General features: G+C 37.1%; 1 protein-coding gene across 1 annotated transcript in view; it reads right to left on the bottom strand.

Moving 5' to 3' along the window:
• The window catches only part of ACSS3 (acyl-CoA synthetase short chain family member 3), a 186,800-nt gene that overhangs the window by 136,874 nt on the left and 27,413 nt on the right, over positions 1 to 22,513 (bottom strand). Inside the window, exon 2 of the mRNA XM_055118199.1 lies at positions 16,748 to 16,892. Coding sequence (XP_054974174.1) covers positions 16,748 to 16,892 — 145 coding nt within the window. The remainder of the gene's footprint in view (positions 1 to 16,747; positions 16,893 to 22,513) is intronic.

The following is a 22,513-nucleotide window of genomic DNA, read 5'->3' as shown; positions in this document are numbered from 1 at the left end:
ATACCCAAGAATAGTAGTATATAAGACAAGGAGGTTGGTTCCATAGCTTCAAGGCTGGCGTCACATGCTGGGGGAAAGTCATCACAGATAGAGAAGGGAACACCAAGTAAAATGTGCTTGGAAATCCCACTTGGGGAGGGAGATGTGTGCTGAAAGTATACTAGAGACTGAACATGATGTCCACTCAATACCCCTACTGCAAAACACAACACCCAAAAGGAGATAGAGAGAGAACAAACTGGAATGCCCTGCCACAGAGGCAGGATGGGGTGGGAGGGATACTGGGTTCATTGGTGGTGGAGAATGGACACTGGCTCTCGAACATTGCATGAAGGAAAAACAAGCACGAAAATGTGTGAATCTGTAACTGTACCCTCACAGTGACTCACTAATTAAAAAATAAATAATTTTTTAAAAATAGTGGTATTTAAAAAAAATAGTGGACCTGCTTGATTAATTAATAAGAAAGAAACAGAAGACAGTCTGCTAATTTGTCATAAGTACCACATGTTGGCTGGAGCGATAGCACAGCGGGTAAAGCATTTGCCTTGCACACAGCCAACCCAGGTTCTACTCCTCCACCCCTCTTGGAGAGCCCGGCAAGCTACCGAGAGTATCTCACCCACAAGGCAGAGCCTGGCAAGCTACCCATGGCGTATTCGATATGCCAAAAATAGTAACAACGAGTCTCACAATGGAGACATTACTGGCGCACGCTCGAGCAAATCGATGAGCCACGGGATGACAGTGATACAGTGATACAATGATACCACATGTTCCCATTTTCTGTCTGAGGACCCCTATCAATCTATCTAAAAGTTTCAAACAAATGGGCAAACACTCAGTCCATACCTCTGTGTGATCATATAAGAATCCCCTCTGCCTGAAGTCACGGGAAAATACCTTGGCACCCTCTGTACGTTGTTGACCCAAATCACGCTCTCTGTTCTCAATTGAAAACATCGCTTCATTATTCTGTGGTTAATCAGATGGTATATGTTTTCCTTTCTTGTTTTTGTTTAGGGGCTGGGGATCAGGAAAGTGGTGGGCTGGGCCATACCTCTCTGTGCTCAGAGCTTACTACTGGTGCTCAAAAGATCCTATGCAGTAGGGAAGATTGGAACAGGAGTCAGAAGCACTCAAGGCAAAAGCCTTCCAGCCTTTACTATCTCTCTAGCCCTGGCCTGATACTTTATGAACTAAAACTTGCCTGGAATGTGGCTGGCCCCAATCTCCTTGAGATGGTGACCCATTCAGTCACCAGCACCAGAAATGGTACAGAGCATTCCTGGGTATGGCCCCAAAACCAAAGATAACAAAATACCACCCAGTGAGAGAAAAATGAAGCAGAAAATAAAATTATTGGAAGTAATTTTCATATTATGCCTTCATATATTTTACATAGGCATTATTACAATGGTCGCATAATATGGTAACATGCGAAATTTATCTTTATTGATGGCATCATGGGTTACAATAGCATTAATAATGATGTCTAAAGCTTACCATGCTACTGCACCACACCCATCAACAAAGTGTCAGTACCCCTCAATTTCTGTCTCTATGTCCCTTCTCATCCACCAGTTACTCCCCGGCCCTCCCAAAATTCCCCCAAACCCATCTTTTTCAGGATAATTTCTCTTAGAAAATCTCAGAGTTTATTTTCATTGGCTCGTGTCTAGACCCTTGCTTTGTTTCCTTAGCCTCTACATAAGATATTTATTATCTATTATCTTTCATTTAGACTCATTTCACTTCATAATACTCTCCGGTTCCATCAGTTACACCATTTAATTTTTTCTCACAATTATGTATAAAAAGGAATAAAGTGGGAGTCAGAGAAAAAGTACAGCAGTCAAGGCACTTGCCTTGCAATGTGTTCAATCCCCAGAACCCCACAAGGTCCCCAACCACCAATAGGAATGATCTCTGAGCACCACTGGGTATAGCAAAAAAAAAAGAAAAGAAAAATAATACAATTTATAAATTATGCCAATAAACTATTAAATATTCAATTAAATATTAAGTCACCTAAATGTGGTTACGCCATCAATGAAATAAATACTATGACAGCAATAACTTTTCCACATATTTTATAGAGCAATAACCATGTGAAATATGAAAGCCATTATTTTAAAACAACTGCTTTTTTTTTTTGCTTTTTGGCACACCCAGTGATGCTCAGGGGTCACTCCTGGCTCTTTACTCAGGAATTACTCCTGGCGGTGCTCAGGGGACCATATGGGATGCTGGGATTTGAACCCGGGTCGGCCGTGTGCAAGGCAAACGCCCTACCCGCTGTGCTATCGCTCCAACCCCAGCAGAGAATATTTTTTAAAACAGCATTAACTTATGCTGCCAATTAAAATCAGATTCTTTTATCGATTAAACATATTGTTGGGCTGAAGCAATTGCACAGCAGGTAGGGCATTTGCCTTGCACACAGCCGACGCAGGTTTGATTCTTCCATTCCTCTCAGAGAGCCCGGCAAGCTACCAAGAGTATCCTGCCCACACGGCAGAGCCTGGCGAGCTACCCGTGGCGTATTCAATATGCCAAAAACAGTAACAACAAGTCTCACATGGAGACGTTATTGGTGCCCGCTCGAGCAAATCAATGAGCAATGGGATGACAGGGATACAGTGAAATATATTGTTCAATTTAGTGTTCTCAAACTGTTGTCTGTGGAGGTAGTCACCATCTCAATGATTTCTCCTTGAGATGGTGATAATTTTTAAGTTTGTGTCTTCATTTTGTTCTCTTTTCTTTCTTTTTTTTATTGGGGAGGGAGGGAGATGGGCCACACCTGGCAGTGCTCAAGGCTTACTCTTGAGTCTGTGCTCAGGAATGACTCCTGGAGGCCTGCAGAGGCCACAGAGGCTGCTGAATTCACATACAAGGCAAGTACCCCCTCCACTGCATAATCTCTCCAACCTCTGAGCTCTCATTTCAATGAGGAAAAAATGAAATTAGCTTAGTCTAGAATATTTTGCATACATGCAATTTAACTATTTTTAAATTTTGCTTTTCTAATCTTATGCATATTAAATAAGGACCAGATACCATGGTACTCCCCTGAAGCAGAAGGCTGTGTAACAAGAGGCTTTATGGAAGTTCAAAGACTAATTGCTAATGGAAGAACCAAGGCATGGTAGGGAATAATTGGCCAAAGTCAAAATAATTCAGACCTTTGCATTCATGACAGTAAGAATTTTGTAATCAGTCTTAGAGTTGAGGTCAAATAGCCTACACAATATTAAGTTAATGTGTCCATTTGAGCTTGAATGCCTTGTGGATTTATTTTTATTCTATATAAATCAGATTTCATTCTACTTGTGTGTTTATATATAAAAATATTAATTCCTGGTTTTAATTGTGCATTAAAATAAAGTCAGTACAAAAGCAGGCAAGAATGTTTTTCTTAATGAAATGCTTGTGTGTCTTTATTGAGGAGGAAATATTTTTTAAAGAAAATTTTATTGTAAAGAAAGGCAAATATAAAAGAAGCAAATGAAAGAGCTAGAGAGATAGTACAGTAGGGAGGACATTTCCCTTGTATGTGACCAACCCAAGTTCAATCCCAGGCAACACATATAGTCCCCTGAGCCCCACAATAAGTGATCACTAAGCCTAGAACCGGGAGAGTGTGCACAAAGAGTGTGCTCCAAAAACAAAAAAAATAAAAAATAAATTAAAGGAGAAAAAGATGTTAATAGAAACCTCTATGATTAAAAATCAGTTCTGCTCTTATCAATCAATGCTTTAATTATACAAATACCCAAACCATTTAACAAACAATATATAAAACATGGCACCTAGTCTGAGCACATCACCTATATTCTCAGCATCAGGCTGTCTCAACCTTTGTAGCTTCATTGGCCAATGCATCTTAAAATCAATCAAGAGCTGTGAATGGATCAGAGAAAATGTGCTAAGTGCCCAGAAATAGCACAAGGCCCTGAGATCATTATAACAGTTGGGTGTATTCCAGTAGAATTAACATCATTCACCAAAAAGGAGACATGCATAATTTTAGTGTTTTATTTTGCATTTTATAATACATATACTAGTAAATAACAAATTATTTGGAAGATCATACATGCCAAATTGATTTAAATATTCTCTATCTCCTTTACAATCTACAAATGATTAAGTGAATATAATTCGGTTTCATAATAAAAATAAGGTTATCCTTAATGAAAGTATGGCATGAGTGAAAGTGAATAATCAATTTCCCCAAGATCTCTAGCACTGATAATAACTATATCCCATGCAACCTTTCACAGACTTAACAAAATTTATTTTACTCAATTATTACTGAGTGCACAAATGTGAACATAAAACTGCCAAATGAATTGAAATATTAATAGCATCATTTGTCCTATCTACTTATTGATTTTTAAAGTATCATATGAAAAATATTATTTCATACTTAAAAAGATTCTATATACCTACTTTCATTTGCATTAAGTCACTCAGTATTTCCATTTATGTTAATTAGCTTTATCATCTACTAGCTCTGAAAATTATACCAAGTCAAGTTCTTTCATAATTTTACACATTAATTATTAAAGGGCGAATCTGAAATCTATTGACAGACTCAGTTATCTAAAAGTTGCACACTGTATGACAGATGCAGGTGTTAATCAACAGATAAAAAAATTAACCTATCAATTCACTGCACGTGCACTTAGGGGAATATTTGTTTTCTATCATATTCTTCCTTACGTTTACCAATTGCCGGTCTTCCTTTTTTTTTTTTCTCGGTAATTTATATTTTTTCAATTCCCACTGAATTAATCTTGCTGGCCTAAGACAGGTCAGCAAAATCAGCTTTATTTTTCATTATTACCTCTATCATATCCTATTCTAGAATGTATCTGTTGCTTTGGGAGGCTTGAAAGGAACAGTTATGAGCAGGGCACAGATTACTCTTCCATTCAAGGCTCAGCTGATGTGGCACTTCTACAATAAATCAATCTCTGACACATTGAGACCAGGCTAGCATCTTCTCCCACACTGTTACACATGCACAAAGGTTTACTGCTGTGTTGTCACACCTTTGCTTTTGTTATACTTACCAGGCAATCTGGAAACAACCTGAATGCAAGAACAATGTCTCTCAACAGAGTACACAGTAAATGATACTGTAAAGGCACTCCATATATGAGTGAGAAGTACATACATCCCTGAGGTTTTCCTTCTCTACCTAGTTCTAGCCCATCACCTATGAGACTTTCTTTTCAGCATAACTGTTAGCCTAGGTCACTGTCTTCCAAAGCTGGATTGCCACTCACTGGTGCACACTGGAAGGACACAGGAGGGTGATAGTAGTCTCAGGTACAACTGGGGGGAGATATTTTAGTTGTGGGGGGAAGGGGGACCAAAGTATTTTGTACTGTGTTCTTCTCTTCTCAAAAGGAGGCAGTGAGCCAAATACATCTGGGAATTCCTGCCCTACATTCATTATTTACTGATACTAGAGGATCACATTTATTGAACTGTAAACTCTGGTACTTATTTTGCCTATAAAATAAGAGTATTTGTGTTAGAAACTCTTCATTGTCCATTAAGGACCACCCAGCTATGCCTAGCTATGAAAATTGTTAGTTCCAGAACATCCCCCCCACCCAAATCTCCTTGAAGCTGATGGTATGAGTGGGAAAGAAATGTTTCATACTGTACACTACTGATTTACCAGGAGTAGCACACCACACTGAATGGAGTGTAAAGCAGGAGGAAACTGATTTTGATCAATATATTATATATTGATATATGTTGGCATATATATGGGCTGGAGCGATAGCACAGCGGGTAGGGAGTTTGCCTTGCATGCGCTCAGCTCAGGTTTGATTCCTTCGTCCCTCTTGGAGAGCCTGGCAAGCTACCGAGAGTATCCCGCCCGCACGGCAGAGCCTGGCAAGCTACCGAGAGTATCCCGCCCGCACGGCAGAGCCTGGCAAGCTACCTGTGGCGTATTCGATATGCCAAAATCAGTAATAACAAGTCTCACAATGGAGATGTTACTGGTGCCCACTTGAGCAAATCGATGAGCAACAGGATGACAGTGATACAGTGATATACATATATATATACATATATTAGCACACAAGGATCAACCTGCATCATGTAAGTAATCTCTCATACAAGGGCTTCACAGATCCAGGGCGTGTCTCAGGGTGTGTGTAACAATCTTCATACAATTTCTTCTAAGGAAACTTTTTTTGATCCATTTTTAGTGGATTATTCATAACAAGCAATACAAAATAAATTATTTAGGACCTACTATGGAGCAGGCTTAGGTGGTGATTGGGAAAATTAGAAATAATGGTGGTGGGAAGGTGTAATGGTGGTGGGATTGGTGTTGGAATATTTAACGTAACAAAGTATTGTGAACAACTTTATAAAAATTAAATAAATGTTTAAGAAAATAGAGAAAGAAAAAAAGAAATGTTCCCTTTTCACTTCTGCTTTCCTCTCATGCTGGCAGAGCAATCAAATTAACACCAGACAGCTGAGCTGGCAAAAAGAACGAGTTAAATGTCTTCTATCTGAATAAGCCACATAGATACCAACTCTCCAGCAGGAGTTTACAATCATGCGCCGTAGGCCGGTTCTGATTCTTCAGTGTATGAAAGGTTGAAAACTCTGGTGTTAGAGTAAATAAAACCAAAGTAAGGGTTTCTATAATGAATGGCCTATAGGCCCAGGGTTCCATGGAGAGAGGAAATTGAACTGCATTGAGGAAAGGTGCATAGATTGTAATCTCAGGTGTGCACTGCCACACAGGTTTCTCCAACGGAAAGCCATTTCTGAATATGCAAAATAGCCACAATTTTCATTCTGGTAGATATGTAGATTGGTCGTAGAAAAATCTTTTCTGATTTGGCAGGATCTCAAATGGCTCTGGCTAGAAATAATCCACAAGCAGAGTGTTATGCCTTGCTAAGGTTATTTCTGGCTGTTTAGGGAGGTATATCTGTTGGTAATGTAATGTATTACACAAGGAGAAGTGTGATGCTTTGGGCATGGATCTTAGAACACAGCATGTCAGCATTCACTTCTGTCAGCCCAAGAGTTGTAATACTCTTATAATATGTAATATGACTTACTTTGCTTCAACTTCAAGCTTGTAGATTAGGGAAATGAGCTACAAATGAATGCACAGTAAGACTTCATCTTATTGGTGGCAAACTCATTCTGATCATCAAAGGATGAGAAACACAATTTAAAAAATAAAATTAATGCCATTATAGTATTGGGTATCTTTATTTCAGCAACTTAGTTTTCAGCCTTACATTTAAGATGTCTTCTTTAAAAATATATCTTGTATCAGTTATTACACTGCGTTTTCTTTGGCAGTGGTGGTGTTATATATGTATATATGTATGTGATGGTGGGGGTGACGATTGTTCCACTTGTTACAAAGCTACGGGCTGTACTTATGACACCATAGATCACATTCAGCAATGGGGACAACCAGGGATCAAAGTTAGTATCTTATGCATACAAGGCACCCACTCTATCACTGAGGCACATCTCTGGGTCCATGAAGTGGTCTGAAAAAAGGAGAGGTTTGTTTGTTTAAAACAAATTTTTATTATTTACTTATTTTTGGCCTTTAAGCTATACCCAGTGGTTTGCAGGGCTTGCTCCTGGCTGTGTGTGCCAGGATCCCTCTTTGTATGCGTGTGTATGTGTGAGAGGGCATGGGTGGGGGTGAGAAATTTGGGGGGAGATGAAACAGATGGGATGCTAAGATCAAACACAGGTCACCCAGATGACAGGCAACTGCACTACCCACTGTACTATCTCTCTGACTTGTAAATAGACTTTTGATAAAAGCAATCATCCAAATAGCTTTAAAGTGTAATAGAATTGTAAGAGGCTGAAGCACTTATACAAATATTGTTCTTTTTCCAGGATTCTACTTGACAGTGTTACAGAAACCTTCTCGTGGAGTGCTATATAAAATACTTCAAAGACGAGGAGCAAGCAGGGCATTTATAAGAGGCTGCTCTATAATAAAGTTGAATCCGATTATTTTAAGCCCAGGGGGTATATCCAGAGATTTTTTTTAAAAAAAAGATATATATGTTGGATAGCCTTCAGAATCTCAAGGAACAAATTATATCCTATCCTTGAACTGTCCACATGCCAGCAAATGCTGTTACTGCTAAGGGGATTTAAGCAAAGTGATGCCTGTTCCCTTCTCTCCTAGATCACTTATCACCCAGGAGTTTCGCATTTCGCCCACCAGTCTATTCTTCAGGTCAAAGTGATTCCTCTAATAATAGTTTTCTCTCACACTAAGGAACTTTTCAACCTATTTAAAATAAAATGTATTCTTTACCCTCACCTACAAAGTTCTATATGAGCTGGGAAATGCCCCATCCTCACATCAGATCGCTTCTCATCCTGGGCTTCCAGGTGCTCCTGTGCTCCACACTCATTCCTCAGAGCTCGTGTGACATGAGCTCCACTGAAGCTCACCTGCTTCTTTCTGCTCTATAGTTGGGCAGGAGTGATAGCACAGCGGGTAGGGCGTTTGCCTTGCACGCGGCCGACCCAGGTTCAATTCCTCTGTCCCTCTCAGAGAGCTTGAGAAGCTACCGAGAATATCCTGCCCCGCACGGCAGAGCCTGGCAAGCTACCAATCACATATTCGATATGCCAAAACCAGTAACAACAAGTCTCACAATGGAGACGTTACTGGTGCCCGCTCGAGCAAATCGAAGAACAACTGTATGTGACAGTTGGATCTATATGAATGATTCCTCTATTTCAATAACAAGAGGTTTTCCATGACAATCACCTTTAAATGGGAAACCCAAATTACTCTCCAGTTCCATAATTTCTCTTCACTTAATATTGTAGGTTCCGATTTCTCTTCATATTGTAGATGCCTGTTTTCTTATATTGTAATATATTTTATTCATAATGCCCCAACTGTTATATAATTTCCCATGGACAAAGACTATTATTCAGTGATAGAACCCACTATATCCACAGCAGCACCAAATATGAATTAGATTCTACGAAAGCATGTTTTCAATAAATTAATTGCTTTGACTCCAGCATCATTTCAGTCCAAGATATAAATTTAATGCATTTCGACAACTGATTTTAAAACTTTCTGAAAGGCCAGAGATTAACCACCTTGAAGAAAAGGCATCATCTAGTATGTACTTGTCCATGAATGAAAATAAATTTCATTAAAGAATTATAAGAAAAGAAACTGTGGATTATATTTCCAGATTTTCCAGGTAATCATGTTTGGTAACTGTCATAAGGCAGCACATAAGGCAGTTCCTAGTCAGGAACTGCATTAAAACAAGAAATTTACTTACCCTATTAAGAATTAGAACTACCTAATATAAATTAAGTTTATAGAGATATAGATATACATTTATATCTCCATGTGGAGAAAAAAGTGATAAATTTTTAGAAATAATTATTTTTAAAACAGGGAGAATGTTGATTTTTATGTATAAAATGAACTTATTTTATAAATCCTGTGCAATGTAGGTAAAAGTAAATGTACTCATTAATAAAAATGTATCCTAGGCTTTGGGTGGTCGGGAAGAAGAAAAAAAAAATGTATCCTAATCCTCAAGGATTTTTTTACCCTGGTAGTGATAGACAAATTAGTGGCTATCCTAATAATGCATGTTTTATATACTAACATGTAAAAAAAGAAAAAAATAAGCAAACACGAATAAGTGTTCTGAACTTCAAGACATGTTGAAATCAATGCTGGCAGAGAAGGAAGTCACAAGAAGTACATTTACACTTCAAACAGTAGTCTTGCTTCAGAACCAAAATAATCTCTCTACAATCTGGCTCAGAAAAGTCCAAGGTTGCTTGCACTGTTGGCTATTTTGGATTGGTGTGTTTTGTAAAAGTAAAATGAAATAAAAACCATGTATACATAAGTATGTTGCGTTAAATATGGATAAAAGAAAGTTAGGGGATCTGGGAAGATATCTCAAGTGGAGGAGCACAGGTCTAACAACTGCAAGGCTCTGTGTGCAGTGCCCTGCACCCCTATTCCTCTGGGACAGTGCCTGGTGTGGTCCCAGACGCCCACAAGAGTAGCAACTTGAGCACTAAATCCTTGGTCCCACAACAACAAGCCAGATACTAGTAAAGTGAACCCCAGGGCTCTGACACAGACCCTATTAGAAGGAAGGAAGGAAGGAAGGAAGGAAGGAAGGAAGGAAGGAAGGAAGGAAGGAAGGAAGGAAGGAAGGAAGGAAGGAAGGAAGGAAGGAAGGAAGGAAGGAAGGAAGGAAGGAAGGAAGGAAGGAAGGAAGGAAGGAAGAGGAAGAAGAGGAGGAGGAGCAGGAGGAGGAGAGGAGGAAGAGGAGGAGAAAGAGAAGAAGAAGAAAGAAGAGGAAGAAGAAGAAGAAGAAGAAGAAGAAGAAGAAGAAGAAGAAGAAGAAGAAGAAGAAGAAGAAGGAGAAGGAGAAGGAGAAGGAGAAGGAGAAGGAGAAGGAGAAGGAGAAGGAGAAGGAGAAGGAAGAGAGGAAGGAGGAGGAGGAGGAGGAGGAAGAGGAGAAAGAGGAGAAAGAGGAGGAGGAAAGGAGGAGGAGGAGAAGGAAGAGAAAAAGCCTATTAAATACAAAAATTTTTTTTCATTTAATTCCTTCCTATATTATCTATTGGTCTTATGCCAATTTCCTAAGATGGTACACTTTCAGAATACAACTTAAATTTTATTAAGTTAACAAGGTATTCTAAATCAAATTCTGGCTCTTATTCTGATGAAAATTTAAGACAGCACCAGTATAAATTAATCTTCAATTTGAAATAAATATAAATGTTTCTGCTAAAACCTATTACGGGAATTTGCACTACTCAAAAGAGGCTACAGAAAATAACAAGTCCTACTAGAAAATAACATTGGGTCAAGCCATTCAAAACCAATATATATAGAATCTTTTAAAGTTACCTTCAATAGATCATTTGTAATCCTTAAATACAGAAGTTTATGCTTCAAGCTTTAAGATAATTTATTGGAAGACACTTGTACCCAATTTTCCTTCCAGAAAATGAGTCTTTCAGCATACAAAATTATTATTTATCCTTTATAGAAGGAGAAAATGGCTTATTGGGTTTAGATTCCTAAAGAAAATAAATTCGTCTATTATGAAAGGAATCTTCATCACTTTTTCTTAAGGTTTAAAGATGCTGATGAGATATTCTTGAAGTTTCCCTTGGAATTTGCTAATATGGTAACACTTCAATATAAAAATGAACAGTACATTTGAACAAGCACATTAGGAAAGTACAGATGGTTAGTAAATACCCACAAGGAAAGAAATTTCATTCCATCAATCATTGGGGAAGTTCAAACCATATGCCCCACCCCAAAACAGTCATGGAAAAGGCCCAAATTAAAAAAAGAAGGGAAACAAATGGTCTCTCTCCTTTTCCCTCTCCCCCTTCCCCTCTTCCATCTCTCATCTCTTTCTTTCTTACTCTCTCCCTTTCCTCTCTCCTCTCTCATATCCTCTCTCCCCCAACTCAGAATTCCTATTTTCCACAGGTTGGAAAGCAAATTGGTATAATGACACTAGAAAATTGTTTGGCACTACCTACTCCAGCTGAACATGTACATATAAACCCCACAAATCTAAGTACATCTCAAAACAAATGCATTGATATTGTCAACAAATTCTGTACACAAACATATTTAGAGTGGAATTATTTGTAATAGCCCCAAATTGGTTATTTTCCCAAATAAGCAGTCTACAACTTCTGCCAATAAAGGAATCCCATAAACAAAGAATTGTGAAAAAAGCCAGATACAAAATACTGCACTGTATGATTCAATTTTTACCAAGTTCAAAAGTAGGTAAACCTCATCAGGGATGGTATTTAGATGTCTGGATACAATCACTGAAGACTAGGAGAGAAATTACTAAAGAGAGCCATAATAAGGGTATCTGAGAGGTAGGTAATATCCTCTCTTCTGATCTAGTTACATGGTGTGTTCTATTTATGAAAATCTAACAGACTTTATGCTTATGATTTCTGCACTAATCTGAAAGTATTTTACATTTAAATAAGTTTTAAAAACAAGGCACACTAGGAAAAACCAGAATGAACCACTGTAATTTCCATCATCTTAACAGCATCATTCACCTATGAATGAAGCATGGGAAAGGTAACTTTTCTTACAGAGACAAAACTTTTTTCTCCCACTTTTTTTAAACACCATGATTTACAAAGTCATTCATGATGATTTGTTACAAGCACTCAATATTCTAACACCAATTCCACCACCACTGTCACCTTCCCTCCATTATTGTCTGAGATAGACTTTTTAAGAGCTGAACATTTCTTTGCCTATCAGAAGGTTTAGGACATTTAAGGATCCTAGGCACTATTTTGTCTTTTCATTTCAATATGAGACCACTGCAGGGCTGACCTTCTGCATATGCTTTTGGATTTTATGTTTTAGACTATTGCTTTGTGAAAGTATATGCAAGCAAATGTAATATATAAAAGATTATCAGATAATTTTATACCCTGAATACACTTTTGAGGAAATAAAATTCATAATTTGAAGTACTAAATATAGTAAAAGACAGAGGTTGGAAGATGGGTTTGTCAGAAAATATGTCCCTTGATATCAGAGTAATTTTTTTATTCAACATTACTTCGTGATTACTACTAACTACAGCTATATTACATTTTTTAAAAAATTCATTAATAGAGAAACACTTTCAATTTGAATTAAATCATGTTATGTTTCATCTCTTTACCACAAAGATATAAATCCACAAAAATTACTCAAATACCCTTAATGATTACATGGTAATTTGTCAAATAAGTTTACAAAAAAGTCATAAGTATTTTAATGTAAAAATAAGAAAATTTATTACACACAGAGGTAAATTCAAAATTCAATTTGAGCTAAAAAAATAAAGTAGACATTTCTAAAAAGGACAAATACTATATACAATATGCACATGTAAACTCATATACATTTAAACTCATTGAGGTCTGTTCTAATGACTGACTTGACAAGATTTAGCAGGAACACACACACACACACACACACACACACACACACACACACACACAACACATATTGTCTCCTAGACAGCAGAATATCTGTGTTGTATATGTGTGAGATACAAAGAAAAAAATGCCTCATCCTGAACTATCAAGTCAAATACAAATAAGCTAAAATTCTTTAGAGTAATTAGCTAGAAATTATTAAGGAAGATCAAATTCAATTACCAATGCTGTTTAAAAATAAGAAGTTCCTGCAATGAAGGAAGTTAGAGCCACTTAGAAACGTTAAGTGTCATTTTATTTATCTTTCCTAGATGATACATGCTGAATGATGAATTTGGAAAATGCTTATTTTTCCCCATCCTTGTAGCCCTTACAATCTACAAGCAGATGCCAGATTAAAGATTATTTTCTTTTTTGAATGATAATGAGTACCGAATGGCTAGATGTTTCAAAGAAAGTAGAATGGGGAAGTACAAAGTGTTCTGGATAGAAATATTTGTATTTAATATAGTCAGGGGAGATTGTACTAAGAAAAGATTTGGGAATCAAGAACCATAAAATATCTAGAAAAAAGATATTTCAAGCAGAAGGGAGGTAAGTAAGTAGAAGGGCTCGAAGGAGGTTGTGGTGCAAGTCGAATTTAAGCGCAAAATGAATGGACTTGTATGTTTAGTACAGGACAGTGGAGCTATAGAATAACTAAGTCACAGAACACCAAACAGAGAGAACCACAGGTCACAGGTTATTTGTTCCCTCTGGGTAAAGAGGGGACCTGCACTGCCCTCATGAACAAATGCTGATACATAATGTGATGTGGCATCTCAAGTTCTCTAAGTCTGGCTCACTGCAACCCTGTCTTCCCACAGCCTGCACTGCACTTGATACAGCAAGGGGAACTGTCTCCCCCCATACTCTTTACCTGGGCTTTTCTAGAGAACATCACATTACCGATTATAGCTGTAATTATTGTTAGATGCTAGCATCATGTCCTATAAAACTAGGGAAAGGATATTCCTTTGCCCAGCATGCATTCCTTTTTTTCTGACAGAATTTGGCATACCAAGTACATGTTCATCAAGTGAAAGGCTGATCTTGAACCAAGCTCTCTGCAAAGGATTGTTTAAACTATCAAATCTCCTATTTTACAAAAAGACAGTTTGGAGAAAGCTCCGCTTCTGAATTATTCATAAAACCTTTAGATCCCTCATGTCACTGAAAAAATTTTGCCAAAAGTTTCTGGCTCACTAATTAAATAAGAAAAGCTAACTGACTTATCCAGTTTTACCTATCCAGAAACTCCCAGAAGAAATGAATCAGTGGAGATTCGAACAAGTACAAAGGCACTTCTTTTCTGTGTTCTCGAGGACATGACCCATTAAATCTTTCTCTGTCTTCCCCACTTAATAAAATAAGGGCCACAGGGAACCAAAACAGGTAATCAAAGTGGAACACGATGTATCCCTCTTACTAACAGTTTCTCTTTTAGTACTTTAGAGAAGAAAAGCCTCAGGAAGCAAAAGCTGTGAGCAGTGGAGAGAAACAAACCACCTAAGTACTTCAATGTGGACTAAACTAAAACCAACATCCTAGCACAAACCTCAAAAGCATTGAGGAGTCTAGAATCAATATTAGAAAATCAAGATGAATTGGTAGAAAAACTTCTAAGCAGATTCTGAGTGAATTTATTATATATAGTATGTAGTCAATTATAAAAATAAGAATATAATGACCATTATATTTGACTATTATCATATTATGTATACTGACATAATATTTCATAATATATATAAAATCTTCCTACGCTTCATCCTAATAAAAATTCACCACTATCTTATATTTTAATAAAATGAGACTGAAGTAATCAACCCAAATCATAAGAATAAGGTTTTGTTTATATTGAAGGGGCACTCCTTAAAAGTGCTCAAGGGATTCAGAATTCACTCAGAGCCTCAGATTTCATTCGCAAGCCTAGAGATAGAATGCTGCTCAATCCCATCTAAACACATGCTTAGAGATTTTCAGCGCTGCAAAGTAAACAATATAGCGGCCTCTGGGGCTATATCTGGCATGCTCAGGAGATATGGTGCTAGAGAGCAAATCTGTGTCCCTACACACATGACATGTGCCCCTCAATAGCTCTAACTCCCTAGTCAAGCCCAGGAAAATATTTTAATGAAATATTAAGAGCCAGGGCTAGAGAGATAGTACAAAGGTAAGATGCTTCCCTTGAATGAAACTGACCCGGGTTTGATACGTGGTATCCCATATTTTCATTTTAAGTGATCACTTCCAACTTTGCTATAACAGACTGTGTCATGAGAAACTGATTCGTCACCATGGGACATTTCACACATATCTGGAGATACCTTTGCTCATTACATATGTGTGTAGTGTGGGGGTGGCTGTAACACCACAATCAGAAAGCGTCAAGAACACTAATTAATACCCTACCTCACAGAGAGGTAAACGCATGCACAGTGAAGGGTCATCGGCCCGAAAATAGTAAGCGCAGTCTGGGCCGAGAAACCACGTGCTGTACAATTTCCTTTCAATCACATATAAACACAGGGCTTACGCACAGTCCACAAAAGCTGAATATTTTTTCAATGACTTCTGACATCTCATTTCTACTCAAAAAATAAATAAAAGAAACCTAGCAATAATTTGATTCACCTAAGAAATACCAAGATGGGAAAGTATGAAAAATCGCAAATAAGAGAATGTAATGAGTATGCATCAAGAACTAGAGAGTCTGGGAGAGCAGAAAGGGTGATTTCAATTGACTAGTGGAGACGCTTTAGCATTTCAATGGTGTTAGAAGTGCTGTATCTCTGCATGCCGAAAGCAAACACAGCACCATTGTAACCATGGATTAATAATGATAAACAAATAATAACCATACCTCAATAATGATAACTATTTTTTAAATATCCACAGATGCCTAAGGAATGACAGGATACCAAGGGAGTAGCAGATATTTCATGGCCAAAAATGTCAAGAGATACAAACTTGGAAATATATCATCATATTATGAAGCGATTACAAAACTTCAAGAAACGAGTCAAAATTTTAATTAATATTGATAATTTTTCTTTTCGAGCCACATCCAATAGTGATTAGGGTGTACTCCTGGCTCTGTGCTCAGGGATCACTCCTGGAAGTTGTAGGAACCACATGGGATATTGGGGATTGAACGTGGCTCAGTCACATGCAAGGCCAATTCCCCACCTGCTGTATTATAGCTCTGGCCCTGAATATTGATCAACGTTAGGGAAAAAAGTCTTAATGGCACAGAAAAATGGGTTGTTTCTAGGAAGAAAACTCTGATTGCCTTTCAGGTGATGATCTAACATGTGCAAAGTTAGAAGTAGGGAAGAGAGTAGGAAGTCTGCAATAAACTAAGAGTTAAAAAGCCAAGTGTGCTAGTTTGAGGGCAATTTAGATGGGAAAGGAGGACGGAACAGAATGAAAATACAGGCTTAGAGATTTTCAGTGCTGCAAAGTAAACAATTAAGACGTTTTAAACTACAGTTATTTAGTTAACTCTAAATAGAGCTAACAATTCATTTCCAAATTCATTTCCAAAGTGCACCAAATGAAGATCATGGTAACACTTGTGAGTGAATTAAAATAAATGAAAGTTATCAATAATAACGCATGGTACTAAGTAATTTCTGCATACTATCTAAGTCACGTAGAGCATTTATGAGATCACCTGTTCCAGAACTTCTTTGTAGGTAATAGTTGCTTTAGTATTTGTAACAGGACTGTCATAGATGATAGCAATCTTATCTCCTTTACCATTTTCTATGTGACGGTCAATGGCGTTGTAGCAAATATTAAGCATTCCTTCAACAAACCTGAAAAATAGTAAGAAAATGAAAAATGGATTAGTTATGGAAATAGACTGTTATTTATCTAGGTTCCTAAATTTCTAGTTTGCTGAGCTTTCCATGAAAGTCTCCCCATGGCTGTTCTAAAAGGTAAAAATGGCTACAAAATAGTGGTTTAAGATGGTACAGAAGCAACATTTTTATTTTAATATTTTTTGATGCACTTAAAAAATATATACCTCACTTTTCAAAATGACAACTTTGTGTAGTTTATTACTTCAAATGAAACTTGGGTATAAACATCCAAGTAATCTGCTTTATATGGATAAAAAATAAATGCACAGAATTGCCACACAGATACATTAGGCTGAGATGGTAAACTGTAAATGCATGACTGGAGTTTGAGCGTGATAAAAGAGTAAAACCTACTGGCAAATTCGCTTTTGAAAAGGCCACATATTTTTTATTTTTCAATAAAATGTGATGTTTCCAGATTCATAAAGAATATATAAGCTCTTTTCTGCACATTTTGGATTCTTCAGAACTGTAATACATTAATAATAGGAATGTATAAAAATAAGTTAAAATTTTATGGGCCCAGCATGCTTCCGCTCTGCCACTCTGCTACCCTGAAAATAAGTTGGATTTTTAAATACCTTTGCAATTCAATCATTTTACTTATTGACTAATCTATATATTCTTTTGAAAATATAGACCTTATAAAGTCATTTTTTTTTTCATTTTACGCTATACTCAGCTGTGCTCAGGGCATACTCCTGGTTCTGTGCTCAGGGATCTCTCCTAGAGAAGCTTGGGGACTACATGTAGTGCAGGAACTTTAACCAGCATCACCTTCATGCAAGGCAAGCATCTTACCCTGGTTCTATCTCTCTGGCCTGAAATGAACACTTTTTGAGGGAGTGGCGTGATTTCTTTGTGGAGGGGAACACACCTTGTGATAAGTAGGGATTTTTCATGACTCTGTTCAGTGGTCACTCCTGGCAATACTCGGGGGCTATATGATATGCTGAGTATCAAACCCGGGTTATCCATGCTAGCCATGCTAGCCATGGATAGTATAGCACACTACCCACTCTATTATTTCTCATGCTCCAAGGACACATTTTTGCTCTTTCCTTCCGCTGAAGACACTTTTTTTAAGAAAAAGCAATTCACCTCAGAGCTCCATCAATGAGTCCTAAGAGAATTTACACTATAGTATAAACCACTAGCCCTGCTTGGCAGAGTTATCTCTAGGGGAAGCCCTGGGGCCCTCCTAAGCACTGCTAGGGAGCCACCAACAAATAAGAAAATAATTATTTTCCCACCAACAAATAAGAAAATAGTTATTTTCCCCAAAACAAAGAATACTTGCCACTTTTTAAACTTATAAAATGCATGTGTGTAATAATGACTCATTTGTCTTAGTGTAATATTGTAAAATGTTAAAGCAATGCAAAATGCTTAGAAAAAAAACCTTGGAGTAAGAAGAAATAGGCCAGTAAACCACCTTTACATATTCAGGGAAGAAGCCCAATATATGCCTAAGTGACAGTACCAAGGTTAAGGTGCTTGCCTTTCTTGCATGGGCTTCATCCTGATCCAATATCAGACACCACATATGGTTCACATGATCCCTGTAAGGAGTGATCATTTGAGTACAGAGTCAGGAGTAAGTCATAAATACTGCCAGTTATGGCCGGTAACAACAACAGCAAAAACAAAAGACCAACATGGAATAAAGTAGTGAATGAAAGTAACTATAATTATGGTGCCAACATTAAGAAATAATTGAGAAGAAATATGGAGGAAAAGTCACTGAATCATACCCAATGTACTTCATTATACTGAATATGTCCAACTTACAGCATAGGACAAAAAGTAGCTGAATCTTTAATTCAATGCTCAAAATATTCTCTTTCCATTGATTCCTCTTCAAATATACATATGTGTGTGTTTAAATATATATGTATGAATATATATGTATATATACATATATATATATATCCTCCATGAGTGGAAAATAATTTCCTTGTTGACCTTATTCTGCACGTCAGTTTGGTTAAGCAGCAGATATCATGTAAACAGAAACAAAAAAGGCACTTGTATAACTTACTCTTCTGCACTTCTAACTTTCTGGAAAGAGCTTCCAAGTATTACTACCACCTTTTCTCAGCCAAGCCCCCATAATGAACAACTGCAGAAAGCCCAATCCAACTAGATACAGTATTTGAAACCTTTCCCATGAAGTTCATGCTGGTATTAGGTAACTCCATGACAACTTATATACCCAAGGCAACAACTTCTAAATATTTTGTAATTGGGGAATTTTTATGGTTGCTTATTATGACAAATAGGACCACAAACTGCCAGATGATGGGAAAAAAGATAAAAATTAGCTTAACATTTTGTAGCAGACATTTTTAAAATGTATAGAATTTCCTCACAAAAGCAAAATGGTGAACTTTTATTTGTATGTTTTTATGTGTGTGTCTTTTTGGTTCTATTTATAAAAAAGAATACATCTTAGACACATGAAAATGTGACTTTCATGAACAGTTCTTGATGACATAATTTTTCTCTTTTGCTTTAGTGATCAATACTATTCTTTGTGCTCAAAATCTCATTCTGTGAAAGATATTTTCAAAGATTCATGGAAGATTCAAAGCATGATTTGCCTTATTACAACCATACTTTTATGCCTGGCTCCCTAGTACATTTCATGAAATCGTCTTTTGTCATTTTTTTTTGTTAGTTTGTGTTTTGCCAGAGCTATTCCACATCCATCCCTTCACTCACCCAGCATTCACTCCCTGGGTGATCACTGCATTTCTCTAGTTTCAACATCCATCTTAAAACTCCAACCCTGAGCATGCAGAGCTCTGTATCATTAGTGCCATCCATACACTGGATTTTTTGTTTTACACAGAAAGGATAACATGTCCTAAATTATAATCATTCTCACCACCTCCAGCCAACAGACCCAAACCAACAGCGAACCATTTTTTTCCTACTGTTTTCCATATTTCAATAAACCATGTTAAATTTAGGAACCTGAGTTTTACAAACCCTGAAAGTCAGATTTGATCCTTCGTTCTCTTGGTAGAATAATATAACTTATTTGCAGTCTCCTATCTGTTATTCTAGGTTTCAATTCCAATTTTCTCATTGATAACCTGTATATCAAAGTCTACTTTTTAATTAATCTTTCTGCTTCAAGTCTTTCTGGCAGTCTATCGAGTCATATCCTTATTGCTACTGGAAGGTGTTCAATTCATCGCAAAATAGTATTGTATCAAGTGGTGCTCAAAACAATTTTGTGCCTTCCCATGAAATTCAGAAAAAAAACTATATATAATCAAATATCACACAAAAGTAATTCACGTCATTTCCTCTGATTCTCCACATTCTGACTCTATTGTATTACAAAATGTGCATTTTCTTAAATTCAATAAGCTTTTATTTCTGACACACGCTTTTGTTTATATTGTCTTTACCATCCCTTCCCTCAAGTAGTTCCAAAGTCCTATAAACCTCTCTATATTAACACTTATCACATAGCACTAACAATCTGTCTGAACATTTATGTTTCTTTTATTATACTATAAATTTTCAATAGCAAGATGATGATGTATGTTTCTTGTAATACTAGGGTTTATATAGTTACTTTTATATGTTGATCACTCAAATCTGTAATATATTAGTGAATAAAAATAGTAGCAAACGTTCAAGAAACTGTTGATACAGCATCCAAGTAGAAATGCTGTATAGTATTCACGACCTCATTTTAAAATTGAAAACAAACAAAGAAACAAACAAAAATCCTGGAGACTTAAGAAAGAATAATGCAAAAGATATTTGGCTCAGAATCAGAAAAAAAACATACCTGTAATCCAATTCCTTATAACAGGGGCAATTGGCAGGAAGGGTTTGGACCAAGCCCACGGTGCTTGGGTACTATCCCTGACTCTGTGTCAAAGGTCACTCCCAGTGGTACTTGAGGGACCATGTAGTTCCAGGGATAAAATCAGGGCCTCAAAAAGGTATAGTAGAGATGACATCTGCATTTCCATGCTCATTGCCACTCTGTTTACAATAGCCACAATATGGAAAAAACCAGAGTGCCCAAAAACAGATGATTGGCTAAAGAAACTCTGGTATATCTACACAATGGAATACTATGTAGCTGTCAGAAAACATGAAGTCATGAAATTTGCATATAAGTGGATCAACATGGAAAGTATCATGCTGAGTGAAATGAGTCAGAAAAAAGTAGACAGATATAGAAAGATCGCACTCATATGTGGAATATAAAGTAGCTGAGAGGTACAAGCTTACAATGTTGCGATTCCTGGCAGACATTTCTCTGGACTTAGTTACTAAAATACTAAAATACAGAAATCCAAAACTATGCTGCTGCTAGTGCGGCCTCCTGACCTCGTATCTCTTCATTCTCAGCAATGGAAAACAAATTACCAAATGCTTTCTTTTCAGCAGATCGACTTTAGCGGGGAGAAACTCCAAATCAATAATAGTGAATTTTTTTGTTGAAATATTGAATGTAATCAAAGTAAAGTGAAAGTAAAGTGAAATTTACCAGTTACACATGCGGGGTGGGGGGCTGGGGAGGTGGGGGGAAGGGGGGAAGTATATCGTGATTCTTGGTGGTGGAATATGTGCGCTGGTTGAAGGGATGGGTGTTTGAGCATTGTATAACTGAGACTTAAACTTGAAAGCTTTGTAACTTTCCACATAGTGAATCAATAAAAGAATTAAAAAAAAAAAATCAGGGCCTCCTGCATGCAAACTACATGTTCAGCCCTTTGAGCTATCTCTCCAGCCCTATAATCCAAATCTTTTAACAGCTTGATTGACGTTCCAGTTCATACGCTAACTCACCCATAAAAAAATAATATATCCATTCTATCTTTATGTTTGTTGATTTTTTTCTGCTATGGATTTCAATCTATTATTGAGACATAATAACTTTTTATTTGATTTAACTTTTTGGTTCTAAAACTGTTCTTTGTTTTTCCTTGTCTTGAATTTATCTGTTAAGGCGCTCTCTCTCTCTCTCTGTATATATATATATATATATATATATCGGTTTTTCGGTCACATCCTACAATGCACAGTGGTTACTCCTGGCTCATGGCTCATGCACTCAGGTATCACTCCTGGCAGTGCTCGGGGGACCATATGGAGTGCTGGGAATCGAACCCGGGTCAGGCCACATGCAAGGCAAACGCCCTACCCGCTGTACTATTGCTCCAGCCCCAAGGCTCTATATTTTTTAATAAAACCTTAATTTTTTTGTTTGTTTCAAACAAGTTCACAGTTGCTATAATAAATTCTCACTAGATAGTTACAATCCCTATGCCATCTTAGTGCTGGCCTTTATTTATTGATTTTCATTCAAACTGATAATTTTTTTTCTGTTACCCGATACTATGTTTTCCAGTTGTATCTTGGACACTGGTTTCTTGGTTATGAAACTCGAGCTTGTATTTTGTTGTTTCCTTGTTTATTTTTTGTTTGCAGATCACACCAGCATTGCTCAGGGCTTACTCCTGGCTCTGCACTCAGAGATCATTCCTTGAGTGGGCTAGAGGAGTGTGCAGTAGATCAAATCCAGGTGTTTCTTGTGC

This window comes from Sorex araneus, chromosome 10 (assembly GCF_027595985.1).
Source record: "Sorex araneus isolate mSorAra2 chromosome 10, mSorAra2.pri, whole genome shotgun sequence".
Lineage (NCBI taxonomy): Eukaryota > Metazoa > Chordata > Mammalia > Eulipotyphla > Soricidae > Sorex > Sorex araneus.
Note: the sequence above shows the minus strand (reverse complement) of the source record. Positions and strands in the feature narration are given on the sequence as shown.